At 42.3% G+C, this 13372-nt stretch overlaps 1 protein-coding gene and 1 long non-coding RNA gene across 16 annotated transcripts in view; one reads left to right on the top strand and one right to left on the bottom strand.

Annotated features, from left to right (window-relative positions):
- Window positions 1-3563: 3563 nt before the first annotated feature.
- GNE (glucosamine (UDP-N-acetyl)-2-epimerase/N-acetylmannosamine kinase) overlaps window positions 3564-13372 on the top strand; it is a 28575-nt gene continuing 18766 nt past the window's right edge. The window contains exons 1-3 of one of the 15 annotated variants that reach the window (XM_026866092.1): window positions 3564-4053; window positions 8032-8114; window positions 10896-11008. Coding sequence is in view for 4 of the 15 variants with exons in the window: in XM_026866087.1 (XP_026721888.1) it covers window positions 9653-9796 (144 nt within the window). In the remaining 11 variants the exon portion in view is untranslated. Of the gene's footprint in view, window positions 4054-6429; window positions 8115-8141; window positions 9399-9456; window positions 9545-9604; window positions 11009-12525; window positions 12546-12637; window positions 13023-13372 lie in introns of those variants that run through there. The other 14 variants (XM_026866095.1, XM_026866090.1, XM_026866097.1 and 11 more) reach the window with 14 other exon arrangements.
- LOC113489996 lies at window positions 11757-12627 on the bottom strand. Its single transcript, XR_003400123.1, has 2 exons — window positions 12513-12627; window positions 11757-11870 (listed from the first exon to the last, which is right to left on the bottom strand). It is a non-coding gene; the product is annotated as an uncharacterized LOC113489996 (long non-coding RNA).

The following is a 13372-nucleotide window of genomic DNA, read 5'->3' as shown; positions in this document are numbered from 1 at the left end:
TAAGTCAGCGGTTTCGCTTGCCTGCCGGCAGGGGTCCCGAGGGATGAGGGCGTGCCCAACGTGCAGGGGCTGCGGGAGCCGCCCTTGGTCAGCGGCTAGCCTCCAAGGCAGGTGAACGAGCCGGGGCGCCGGACAGCGGCTAGGCGACCCGCGTCCTCCCTCGGGGAGGCAGGGGTCCGCCAAGCCCGTGCCTACAAGACGGCCCGGGCGAGGGCAGCGCTGTGGGGGAGGGCGAGCCGGCACCCGGCGTGTGGTGAACCCCAGGAAGGAGCTCCCCTGCCCCTCGGCGAGGCTGCCACGGCAGGTGCCAACGCGGGATCCGTCTCTGTCCCTCCGTTTTTCCGTTCGCATGTGGGATTTGTGGCCGTGCCGGCTAATGTGCTGGGCATTTATAAGTTCTCCGGAGAACAATGCTAAATAGTTCCCCATTTCTGCCCATTATCTCTCGATTCTCTTTTCATTATTCTGTCCATAGCAAGTTATGGGGAGCTGGTGACTTTCCCAAAGCTAGCACTCTATTCATTTTCCCTTGTTTATATTTGGGAGAGATTAGGTTTGGACTCACCCATGTTGGGGTAGTATCTGTAGGGTGGTCTCGGCAGGGTTTTAGGATTATTAATTTTGCTGATGTAGCTGTGGCAATGAGGAATGGCCTCAGCATGCCGGGTGCTGTACAGGCATAGTCATGGACCCTCAAAAGATTCACATTCAAGCTGGATATGGACAGGGGATAGGAGAAGAAACGTGAATGCAGGCAGGGTAACCAGTGGGCTTGAGTAGGGTAATGTTTTAGGTAGGTTTTCTCACAAGGCATTCAACTTAACAAGTGAAGTGGACACAACATTGAGGGAAAGGCAGAGGAGAGGTATAGGACAGGGAGAAGGACAGCAAGTCCAAATAGGTTGGGAAGGTCACACTGGAGAGAGGGCCAAAGAGACAGCCAAGCCCTCCTGGGATGGTCCTGATTCCTTGTCCCTTGGCTGGCACTCCCACTGCAGGAGGAAATTCTGTTCATATTGTTGCCCCAGGCTGATCACTTTGCCACCTGTAGAGCAGGTTTGTGGCTTCCTGTCAGCTGTTTTAATCTACCGGGGGATATGGCTCTATGCATGCAGGAAGGGTGTGGAAAAGGTGATGTCTGTCAAAACACAAAACAAAAGGAGTGTGCCTATTATGTAAAGAAGGTCTGTACCATTTGAATATGAAGGTCTTACCAGGTAAACTGGAAATTACTCTTTTTCTGAAGTGATTTTTAATATATCCTCCCTTTCCTCTTGCCTTCTAGCCAGCTTTGGCTTCAGATTTGGTTCCAGGTCTGCCCGAGATCTGGATGTGATGAGAAATATCATCACCTTGGATATTGTCCAATGAAGGCATCTATCTAGGACTCAGATTTAGGCTTTAAAGATACGGATTTTCAACAAGCACTGAAAATTTGTCTGTTGTTCTTATTTTTAAGTAACAAATTGACATTTTTTGCCCTCTTGTAGCAGTGTTTCCCTGTGGTGCTCTGAGGCCAAATGTGACTTCACTGTGTCAGTACATGAGATGCTAAAAGTATAAAGTAACTTAGGGACAGAAGTGAAAATTAACAAAGCTTATTAATTCATATTAAGGAAATCAAGGGCACTTAATATTTGCATGTCCCCCAAGGCTTTAAATTAGAATGTTAGTACACAAAGACTTTTTGACTTGGAAGCACTCTTCTACCAGAAGATTTTTTACCTCAGGTGCATTGCTCCTTTAGCATATCATACTTAACAAGTCTACCTGCAGCCTGGAGAACTTTAGCAAGTAAGGATGTTGGCAGCCCACACTAGGGAGATAATTAAGGAGAGGAGATTCCATCACCACTGTGGTGCTCAGGGAAAGGGGATTTTTATGGGTAGTGTAAAATAGAGACTAGGGTAGAGTCAAGCATCCCTGTAATCTTTTCCATCAACTAGCATGATTTCATATGGTAGAAACCAATCACAGTGATTTTCTAAGTATTTTGGAAATACAAAATGTCCTTTTGAAAATCCTGTTCAAATTTGATGATTTTTCTTACAATTTCATTGTAAAAAGATTGAGGTGAGTCATAGAACTTTGTATGAGAAAATACAGGCATGAGAGCATGATACACAATGTCAGTATTTCGTAACTGCTTTTCAGAGATACACAAGGTTTCAGAAAACAGGAAAAGTAAGAGGGGGGAGCTTCTCATAAAATGAAGTCTCACTAGCCACATGGCAGGGACATTCAGGCTAAGTTTCTAATAAATACTGCCTCAGCACTCAGAAAGTGATCTAGTAACCACATGATTCTGAGTAAATTCCTACATCTTGGTACATTGAGGGCCTTAGGAAAATTGCTAGTCTCTCAGTGGTGTATGGTCTTTCCTGGAGGGACTCAGCATAGCCTATGAGCATGTGTGTTGAAGTTAGCAGTTGCTTTTATTTCTTTGTAATTCTGGACTATATTTCATTAAAATATTGAGTACTAAATTAAGCTTTAATAAAAGAACATGGGTAGCAAATCCAGCTGAGAAAATTAGACTATTGTGAAAGTTGAGTCAGAATAACAGCTGAATCAGATGCTCTTCATGTGACTTTTTTTCCAGATAAGTATCAAAAAGAAGTAAGTAAATGGCCATTAGAGGTGGGTTTTTTTTCCATTCCTATATGTCATTCTGAATTCCAGAGATTTGCTTTTCATCATTTATAGGGTCCTGGCTTCCTGTCCAAGTAAAGCACATTTACAGAAGGTTTGTTGGTTGAAAGCCTTCTATAGAGAGACAGTACCTCTTTTAAAACTCTGTGCTTGTTTTTACTTTTCATTGACTTTTGCTTAAACAAAACTGTTTCTGAAGATTGCTTGTTATGAAAATAAGGGCTATAGATACTCCAAACAAAAAATGAGGACATTTCTTTCTTGTCCCAGCTTTAAAAACAAACATGTACTTCTGTGTAATGCCTGATACTGAAAACACTGCTTTTGACTGGCATTTGAGCCTTCCATTACATCTCTGCAGCTTCCTCAAATCAAATATCTGAAATTTTTTCAGGAAAATATAATAGCCATATAATAGTTTAGGATTTAAGATTGCTCTAAAGGTCACATGATTAAAGAAGACACTTGAATAACTCAGCTAATGATACCTCATGTGCTACAAGCTTCCAAGGCAGGATTTACCCTTTACAGCTACACTTCTTTACTCATTTTCTATTCTCTGTTTCTCGAATTTTCCTCATCTGTCTTTGCAACTGTAAACTGACTATATGCTTTGTACTGTCACCATCTTTACAATCCCATTTTTTTCTTTAGACTTTTTTTGTCTTAGTGCAGTTAATAGCCAAAGTCCACAAATTACACACAAACCAAGTTATTTTAATATGGAAAAAAAGTGGAAATACATGATTAATATTATCATTCTTTAGTCCTGTTATTAGATCTCTGCTTAACAGATTTATTTTCTAATTACGTAGTAGCATTTTTACCCCTTAAAATTAAAGTGATGAACTACCAGTGAAGATATATTTCAAATATTTGTCAGCCGACAGACACACTGAAAACACAGTTGCATGCAAGTAGGATACCACACAGCCTCAAAAGGGCTAAGAAAGATGTAAGAGAGATACTAGTTGGTCAAGAATGGCAAACAGGGACCTCTAGACCTATTCACAACAAGGACATATTTATTAATAGTGACAGGAGGCCAAAGTTTGATCCAGTACTCCTCCTTACTGCCAGCCATTCAATTTTCAGCACTGTATGTCAAATTTAAGTGGAAAAATTAGGCAGTCATCACTAGATGGTAGTTTCTGGCTCCTCCTCTTCTTTCTCCCAGCTTGTGGCCTGATGGACTTCCTGCTCCAAGACAGCACCACTCTTGCACCTTTGTTAGAGCTTGCAAGACTTCACAGACCTACATACACAGCTGCTTCTGTTTGGACAAACACAATGCACCCTTAGTTTCTTTTCACCTGCTGAAAGGAAGATTGGAGTGAGGAGAGAGGGCTGCATGGAGTACAGCAGAACACAAGAGTAGAACCACAGCATTACTGGAGCATGGTAATTTTGGTATCTTCCATCTTTAAAATTGTGATAATACAGTAGGAATGAAGCAGAAACAATGTAGGCTTAGCTTCCACTGAAAGAGGGGTAGAGAATTAAGCTCAGTCTTGCAAACTTGCCTCCTTAAAGCAATATAAACCACTTGTAATAAAAACCCAAAGTAATAACTGAGAAAGCTTAACAGAACTTGCTTTCTGATCTTTCACATATAAGAGCCATTTTTATCCAGATAACTTGCTTATTCTGCATGGTTTCCTCAACCAAGTATGTATAACAAATAACTCTCCCACCTGTAGCAGAGGTGGAAACTGGGATTTGGTATTTGGCAAGTTTACCCACTGTTCTTACCTAGTGATGACAGCTTCCAGTCAAGCTGATTATTCACTGGCTTTTGTCCAAATACTCTGAGAATGTACAGCAGCTCTATTCATTCCTGTCTGAATGTGCCTCAAATTGTTTTAAGTAAACCATGTTGTCTACTGATCAAGAAAGGGGTTTAGATGCACAGCACAGGCAACAGCACAGTAAGACGAAGAACTACACCACAACAATCACCCCAGCCTTGGTTGTCATCGTTGTTCAAGACCAACTGGTTTGAAGCCAGTTTGGGTATGTTGAACTGTGTCATATTCCCTAGTGGATGTTTGATGTGTGTCAGCAATCACCAATCATGTTTATTGCAGCAGGAATGAACATAGTGGAGCTTCAGAAAAAATAGAAAAAACAGAACCTTCAAAGTTTTTAATCCAAATAAAGAAAACAGACCCGTTTGAACAATTAAACAGGTCACACAAGCAGAGTAAATAACAGCAAAAAGTGGGTCAGTTCCACTGTTTTATTTTTAGAGAAAGGGGGTGGGAAAGAAGTTTTGTGATTTTCTTAACATGAAATTAAGGTAAAGGCTCAAGTTGTTAGAGACTGAACAAACTGAAAAAAAATCCTATTGAGGTTACCAGTGTTCCTTCCAGTGCTTTGCACCCCCAACCCCTGACCAAGGAATTCCCTAGAATGGAGGTTGCTTTTCATACCAGGACTTTTTTGCATCCTATGACTCTAACTAGTTACTTGAAAAATGACTCAAATTTTATAGGATATAAGGAGATGCAGTTATAATACACCAGATATCAGCATATGCCATCTTTCCAATAAGAAAAAAGAGGTGGTTAATCTGTTATCAAACATCGGCAGCTCTAAAAAAAAAAAATCCTCTTATACTTTTTAGCTAATTCCTAGTTATTTCAATGAGATTCACAACTGTGCTTGTTACATGAGATTTTGATGCACCTGATTTCACTGTCGAATGATAGAATCATTTATGTTAGAAAAGACCCATTGAGTCCAACTGTTAACCTAACACTACCAAGTCCACCACTAAACCCTGTCCCTAAGTGCCATGTCTATACATCTTTTAAATACCTCCAGGGACAGTACCTCCACCACTTCCCTGCACAGCTTGTTCCAGTTTGATAACCCTTTTGGTGAAGAAATTTTTGCTAACATCCAACCTAAACCTCTCCTGGTTCAACCTGAGGCCATTTCCTCTCTTTCCTATCACTTGTTACTTGGGAGAAGAGACCGATACCCACCTCGCTAAAACCTCCTTTCAGGTAGAGATCAATAAGGTCAACCCTCAGCCTCCTTTTCTCCAGACTAAACAACCCCAGTTCCCTCAGCAGTTCCTCATAAGACAGCTCCCTTCACCGGCTTTGTTGCTCTTTGGACACATATCGTCCCCGAGACAGGGAACAGATTTTCACACAGTTTTGGATTTCTTCTCCGTTAGCCAGTAATTCTGTGCCTAACAATCTGACCTACATGCAGGTCCTCTTTTTGTATTAGCATAAGACACTGAGCAAAGATGAGAGATCTGTGTTGGGGTGAGGGGAGAATAAAACCCTAGATTTACCTTTACATAGCATGTATGTCATTGTCTTATCCTCTATGTCTTCCCTTTCTCCAAAACATCAAATAATGTGATGTGATACTGGCCTAGCTAACATACTCCTGTGGTTGCTTACAGTTACTATTAACTGCACAGCTCATCTGGGAAGAACAAACAGGAAAACACAGGAAGGTAATAACTTGTCATGCTTTCCCTGCTATGTGTATGTTTTTATATTCTCCTTATATCATGTAGCATGTGTTACTCGGTCTTTTCCTATAAGGAATATTCATAATTGAGTGCATTCACAGCAGCTGAGCATTAACGTGCCAAAATCTTCAAAAGTTACCAGTTTGGCTGTCAGAAGGTCCTGCTCTTCTGAAACCACCATGAGTCTTATAACTAAAATTCAAGTTGCTTTCAAGTGTCTTAGGCTGGACAGTATAGAATTGACAGGGACAGATGCTTCTAGTTGCTTTTGAAAATCTTAGGTTTTCTTTTCTTACAGTCAGCAGCTGATTTTGACATAAATAAAATGGATGTAAATTAAGAGTTAAGGAAAAAAGTAATTAAAGCTCCATCTCATGTAGATATTGATTTAAAAAGACATATTCCTTTATTCTCAAGAGGTAAGAAGTAACATGGTGCTTAGCCCCAGTGCAGAAGATTACAGTGCTGCTGACTCTTTCTGTCCACAATATCCATCTCCTGCACATAGTCATGCACTGACAAATCCCTTCTCAGACCACAGTTTAGCATCTTTACCTCTTTTGGGGTAGGTTTCCAAAGAGTCTGATCTTTCAGCAAGCTGAAAACCAAAACAGATGATCTTGGTCCTTCTGTTCAAATCTTAAGCAGCATGATCTCTCTTGAAAGAAAAAAGACCATCTCCAGTATTTCTCTGCATGGCTGTTACCATTTCTGCACAGCTTTTTGGTGAAGATAGGGCCAATGAATTAATGTGAACACTGAGACCCTACTCTTCTGATGAGCCTCAGTACTGTCTCAGGGCCTGGTAAGGATAGCAGGCCATCTTCACAGCATCATTGAAGATTCTGAGCAGCAAAGGGTAAGACTGACAGCAGCAGGCAGAATATGGGCTGAAGCTTCTCCTCCCATCTCACCTTTCTGGATAGCATTTGTTTTTCTGCTGGAGAGACTTGGGGCAGGGCTTGCTTACCCAAGATAAATTTCACTGTATTTATGTATTACACAAGGTCTGTGGGGGAGAAATAACCAAAAGGAGCATAAACATTCCCCCTTCTGCAGCTTGTGCTACAAGATGCTGAAACACCATTAGAACACTTCTGGAAAAAACGTATCAAGAGATGCATTGATGTTGTTGTAAGAATAACTCTCAATGCAGTTGCTTCTAGCTACATAAGTACTAGTATAACTCAGGATTTGTAAATATAGACACACTTCCATACACTCATGCTCAAATATGATTCAGGCTCAGCATTTTGTCTCAGTGAAACCAGCTGTAGGTAGACTGGTAAGCTTATCATAACCCAAAAGCATTTCAGGAGACAATTCAAACTTACTTATAATGACATTTCTAGAATGCACATAGGTTTCTATGCAATGTGCAGTATGCATAAAGAAAATCTAGTGATACAGAGAACAATGAAATCAACTTAAGTGGGACATGAATTGGACCTAAGGTGCCTTCCATTTGCTATTACTACCTCTGGTCAGTATTTCAAGTTAAGATCCCTGGTAATTTGAGAAGCAGGTGTGTTACAATATTCTCAAAACATTGAGGCTTTGCAGAGCTATGACTCATTGGACCACAGCTGTCCGAGGACTTTCTGAACATCAGCATAAGATATTCTATTTCTCTTGGAGAGTGGTCAATTCAGAGTTTTAAATTCCCAAGGGCAAATCTTAAAGGTTTTTTACTTTACATTTTAAATCACCATAATTGCAATAATTCCTGTTTAAGATATTTTTTTAGTTGGGAGACTTCAGTGTTTATTTCTCAAAGCCTTTCTAAACAAATATTCATAAATGGTAGAAAGTCAACTTTTTCTCCCTAGTAAAGGACGGGAAGGCAACCATTCCAATTCCTTGCCTCTATTTTTTTTTTGTAGGTATGTCAGACAAGGAGTCACCATTAAGGCTAATTTTCCTGAGACGTAGAGGGTGAGAGCAGAAGGAATTTGAGACACTTCAAGTATTATATGGATGAACAAAGATACAATTTGGACTGAAAAACTATGTCAGAGTGCAGGCACCAAAGAACTGAATGTGGCACAGGCTTGATTAGACTGTACCACATTAGACTGTCACATTTCAGCCACACAAACATGAGATCTATCAGAGAGAGAAAAGTGGGTGAAGAATTCTTATTTTACTGGGACTGTGTGCCACCAGCTACCTAAACATTTTCTTTAGGTGCTTCCATAGCAAAATATAGTGGGCATAGGTTGTTGTTCTCACACATGATGCCTAGGGTATTGATCTAGGATCCAAGTCACAGTAGTCTCACTAATGACAGACCACTTTGACCCCAAAACACATTCAGTGTGAGGAAACAAGACACTTCTTCTCTTTTACAATCCACTGAAACATACCGATGATCAGCAATACTTGATGGCAGGTTTAACATCTCATTTGATTGTGTCACTTGCCGATGGAATCAACAGGATTTAAGGAACAGGCATTCTTGGCTGAATTAACACCAAAGTAATAGAATTCTGCAGCACGCCCAAAATCCCTTTGAGCTACAGGCAGGTGTTCTAACCACACAGGGCTATAGTTCCCCACAGCCTGCAAGATCAGGCACCCTCCTTATTCTTCCATGCATTGCTGTGGGCTGTGCCTGTCCTCAGTTTGCACCTCGTACAGGCAACCTCACAGTTCACAGCTTTCTGACACCCCTTATTTTAAAAGCTGTTAACATGATGGTAATCTCCACTAAAGCAGTTTTAACTGCATTGCTCTGATGTGTATTGCATCACGTTATTCCATATATAAACCGGCAGCAAGAGGCTGTCCTGAGATAAGGATACGGTTATAGAAGCAAACCAGCACACATTCCTACACAAACACTACCACGAACAGCCTCATGCTCAGCCCTTCGCCAGGGAGACGTCCAGCTCGACACCGCTCAGGGCTGCTACGCCGTCACTCTGCAGACCCCCGCAGCAGAAGGTGTTCAGTACCAGGCCAAGAGAAGAGACCCCCGGCTCCTGCGGCCTAGCCTCAAGCTGTGGGGCGCGTAGCAGCCTGGTGAAAGCCCGCTCCTCAACTGGGCCCGTCCGCCCCGCCCCCAGCGCTCCGCGGAGGAGGGACAGGCGGGACCGCCCTGCTGAGGGCGGGGTTTTCGTGCCAGTTCGGCCTTTGATGAGCTAAGCTCCAGCGTCCCCGCTGTGGGGTGAGGTGATCGTGAAGTGGGGTCACGCTGGCCTGGCCTACGCGGGGTGCCTGGGGGCCCAGAGGAACTGGGGCCGCTGAGGTCGTACTGCTGGGCAGGGAAGGTCGCGCGGCATCGCCTTATCGGCCCGGCGGAAATAGGGGGAAGGGTGGTAGGACCTCTGCAGAGCCGCCGGTAGCCGCGCCCCAGCGCCGGGGCGTCATCGGGTGGGAAGAGCTCCACCGACTGTGCGTAAGCTTTATTGCGCGCGGCAGCCGGCGCAGGGCTGGGGGTGGGCGCGCATGCGTCCGGGGTGGTGCTGCGAGGGTGAGCGCTGGGGGCAGCGGACCGGTCGTATGCACACCTGTGTGGCGAGGTACGCAGCGGGAGGACCTGCGCTGGGAGTACGTGCAGGGGCATGTTGGGGAGTTCAGCGGAAACGGCCTTGCCAAGGCATGTGTGCACGGGTGCGTCTAGGGGAGATATTGCACGTGAAAGGTGCACGTGAGTCTTTTCCGGGGGAATAAAGAGAATGGCCATAGGTGTGGGTATATACACGTGTGCAAATCGGGGAGAATGGAAGGATTGTCTACAGAAAGGCATGTGTGCGGTTCTGCGTATTGGAGGTGTGTTGAGGGACAGCCCTTGCACACACGGATTTACAGAGGCCTATAGAGGAAATGACCCTGCACTTGAGTATGTGCACACATATAAGTTGCATGGCAGAAGGGTTTTCCATGTGTATATTGGGGGTGTACATCTGGAATGGTACTTTGCAGATGTAGGATAAATGAGGTACAGAAGGGCAGACCCTCCACTTGGGTAATAAATCTGTCTTTATACTTGAGAGGCGTAGAGAACGTGATCCCACGTACACATAAAGAAGGTGGGCAGTGAAGAGGTTGATCCCATTTGTCGGGGGAAAATGGTGGGAAGGGTTTCTCACCTCAGCATGGGGTAATATGTGCACAGGGTGAGACAAGAAACAAATACGCAAGGTTACAGAATGCTTTTCCACTTGCACAGATGCGTTCAGGGGAGTTGCTGACAGATTTGATTTTGTATATAGCCACCAGGCATAGGGCTGCAGCAACAGGCCCCACAGGTGTGTGCATATGGGTTATATAGAAGCAATGGCCCGATGGGTAAAGAAGACTGGCATGAATACACATACTAGTACATGGTGTGGGAAGAGTTTTGGGCAGAATAACCTATATACATACCACACAGAGAAACAAATGAGAAGATGGGATGACTCCACAAGCACACAAGCATCTACAGAGATTGCAAAGAGGAGTACTCCAGGCTCTTTGATTTTAAAAATCATTGCTTTAGAAATGTGAATGTAGAATATACAGATGGCATTATTTGTGAAACGCAGGTAAAGGGGTGTCTCATGCACTTGAGACTGCTGACAGGAATAGTAGCTACTTGGTTGCTGTAAAATGTGGCCCAGAATTCCGCCATCTTAAAAAGTCATTGAACCTCTAAAAGCCTTAAGATGGGGTGTGGAAATGCAGTAGACTAAAACAAGTAGAGATTAATTATTTCAAGTAGTCCTTCATGGATCACTTTCATTTCTTCTCCCTTCTGCTGAAGATTACTAGTCCCAGCAAGGTAGAAAATGTAGACCTTGGAACAGGAAGATTCTGGACTAGAGGAGGCTCTGTAGATCAAACTCAGTATACCATCAAACACCTAGAAATCAAGAGGTAATTATTAGTGATTATTTAAAAGAATTTCAGTGAACTGTTCTGAAAAGTGACTAGCCTGAAAAATCCAAAATCATAATGGTAACAAACTTAAAATATGTAGCTAGGACATTACAGCTCTGCTTGAAGGAATATACTGTTAGTGAAGGGACTTTGCCACTATTTGTTGACAGTGAATATGATCTGAAAATACAGAATTATTTTTGCATTTACAGGTTCAGAATAAATCAGAGTCAAGATAGAATTGTCTTTTTTAACTGTGATGTAGCAGTATTTTTCTTTACAATGAAACACATAAAAACATTTCCTCATGTACTTAACACTTATATTGGATTGTTTTCAGTCCTTTTGCTAGGGTAAATATTTTTGTTCTTCAGAAAAACAGATGTTAAAACTGCAGTAGAAGAACTGTGTGCACCAAGGCCTGTGTGTGGCTTATTTTCAAGGTTTTGAAACTATTGTGTTACAGAAGTTTAAGGCAGTACTAAAATTAATTCTGCTTTGGGGCTTGCTGAAACCTAATGCTAACAGAAGTTGAAACGCTCAAAGAGCATGAATTGCTTTTTGATTCTGTTCAGTTCGGATACCTTTGAAGTATCTCCACATCTATCTCTGAAATTATTTCAAGAGACCATTATTGCAGCCCATAGCAACTGTAATTGAATGTGATCTGTGTGGCCAGAAAGATGTGTGATCTAGCAGTTCACTTCTGGTAGATCTGTAGTTATGGTGAACCATGAGATTTTTATTTTTTATAACTTACAGACAGTATTTCAGGAGATGGTGTTTTCTGGATTTGGATTGAAAGGTTCTAGAATTTTAGACAGTGCTTGAAGATCAAGGGGGACAGAAAACTATTATGCTGCTTTGAAATACTGGGGTTTCAACGCCAAGCCCCAAATTAAGGTTGACTTATGGGTGATTCCCACAGCCCTTTACAAAGTGGGGGTGAGTTTGCCTTTAGTCTTCTCTCCAGGGTTTGGCCAGCCTTGCAGGGAGAGCCATTAGGTAAATGACCCCCAGGTGTCTGCATTAAGTAAACAAAGGTCAGGTGTCCCACTTAGGGATAAAGGCTGGGACCACTTGCAGGAAGGGGCAGTGTCTGTCTGTGAGGTGGATGCATTTTGCAGTGTTTGCTGTTGGGGAAGGACCTCCTGTCTCCCTGGAACTGGGCTCCAGTCAGGTCTGGCTTTTGTAAATGTTGGCTGTGTAGAGATTCAGTATGTGGCTTCCTTGGTCTTACGTGTTTGGTTTATTGACTCTGTTGTCTCCTGTCCCTTCTACGAGAGACTGCATTTCACCATTTATTCCACCCATTGTTGGTCATGTGGTGTCGTTATTGGGTTCAGTGGGGTTGTTGTTGATTATATATAATCTGATTGACTTGTTTGTACCCCCAGTGCTCACCCATGTACTGACCCTTTTTTATCAAATACAACTTGGTTATTGGTTCATCTTTATGCTGGCTGTGTCCTTTATGCTAAGGCCTGATAATTGGTAAAACATTCTTAAAAGCCTGCTTTGCACAAATGAAAAGATAACTACTTTGTCAGAGGGTCAGAACTGCTGGTTCTAGCTCAGATAACTTGAAGGAAGCAGGCTTTGGGTAAGCTCGCTTTGTCACTTCCTTATTTTGTGCTTCTCCTTTGGCTTCTCAGTTTATATAGTATAGAATATGCAGTCTTGTGAGAGGTTTGCTTTAATTATATTAATGTTATTCATGCAGTTTCAAAAACAAGCTAATAGGGATGTCAGAAGTGGCCCTCATATCTTAAATGTGATTTTATTTGAATTAGTGGCTGTTTTTACATGTACAGTGACAGGATGTCCTGCTCAGAACCATCTCCAAAAAGAGGTTGTTTTAGAAACGAGAAAGCAGTGGTTCAGTCAGATCTGAATCTAGCTAATGTGGTTTCAGGTTTCCCTTGGTGATACAGGATAACATGCTCTCTGACCTACCTTTATGCAGCATCTAAAATCCTGCAAAGTACTCTTTCTACATTTTCAAAATGAGGTACTGAATTTCTTACATACTTTAAAAATATTTCAAGTCTGTTGGACAAAAAGAAAGACAAGATTAAATTAAAACAGCCATCATATATACTATGATACGTAACTGCAGATGCTTTCAGCATGAGGAAGTAATTTGCCAGGAGGATTATCATTTGACAATTTGAAGTACGGTTCAAATGTAAATTCAGATGAAGGATATCTATCACTTCATGGCTGAATCCATAGAACTCAATTTTTCATCATAGTAATCAAATGCTGAAATTCCAAACTGTATCTATTTTACTGCAGTTGGCTAGCATTGACATAGCTGCTTTGCTTGAGTAAGTAAGTGCCATTTCATATGAGTTTAAT

The sequence above is a fragment of the Athene cunicularia genome (assembly GCF_003259725.1).
Source record: "Athene cunicularia isolate RWA chromosome Z unlocalized genomic scaffold, athCun1 chrZ_part2, whole genome shotgun sequence".
NCBI classification, from domain to species: Eukaryota; Metazoa; Chordata; class Aves; order Strigiformes; family Strigidae; genus Athene; species Athene cunicularia.
The sequence above is the reverse complement of the archived record's forward strand: the minus strand, read 5'-3'. Positions and strand labels throughout refer to the sequence as shown.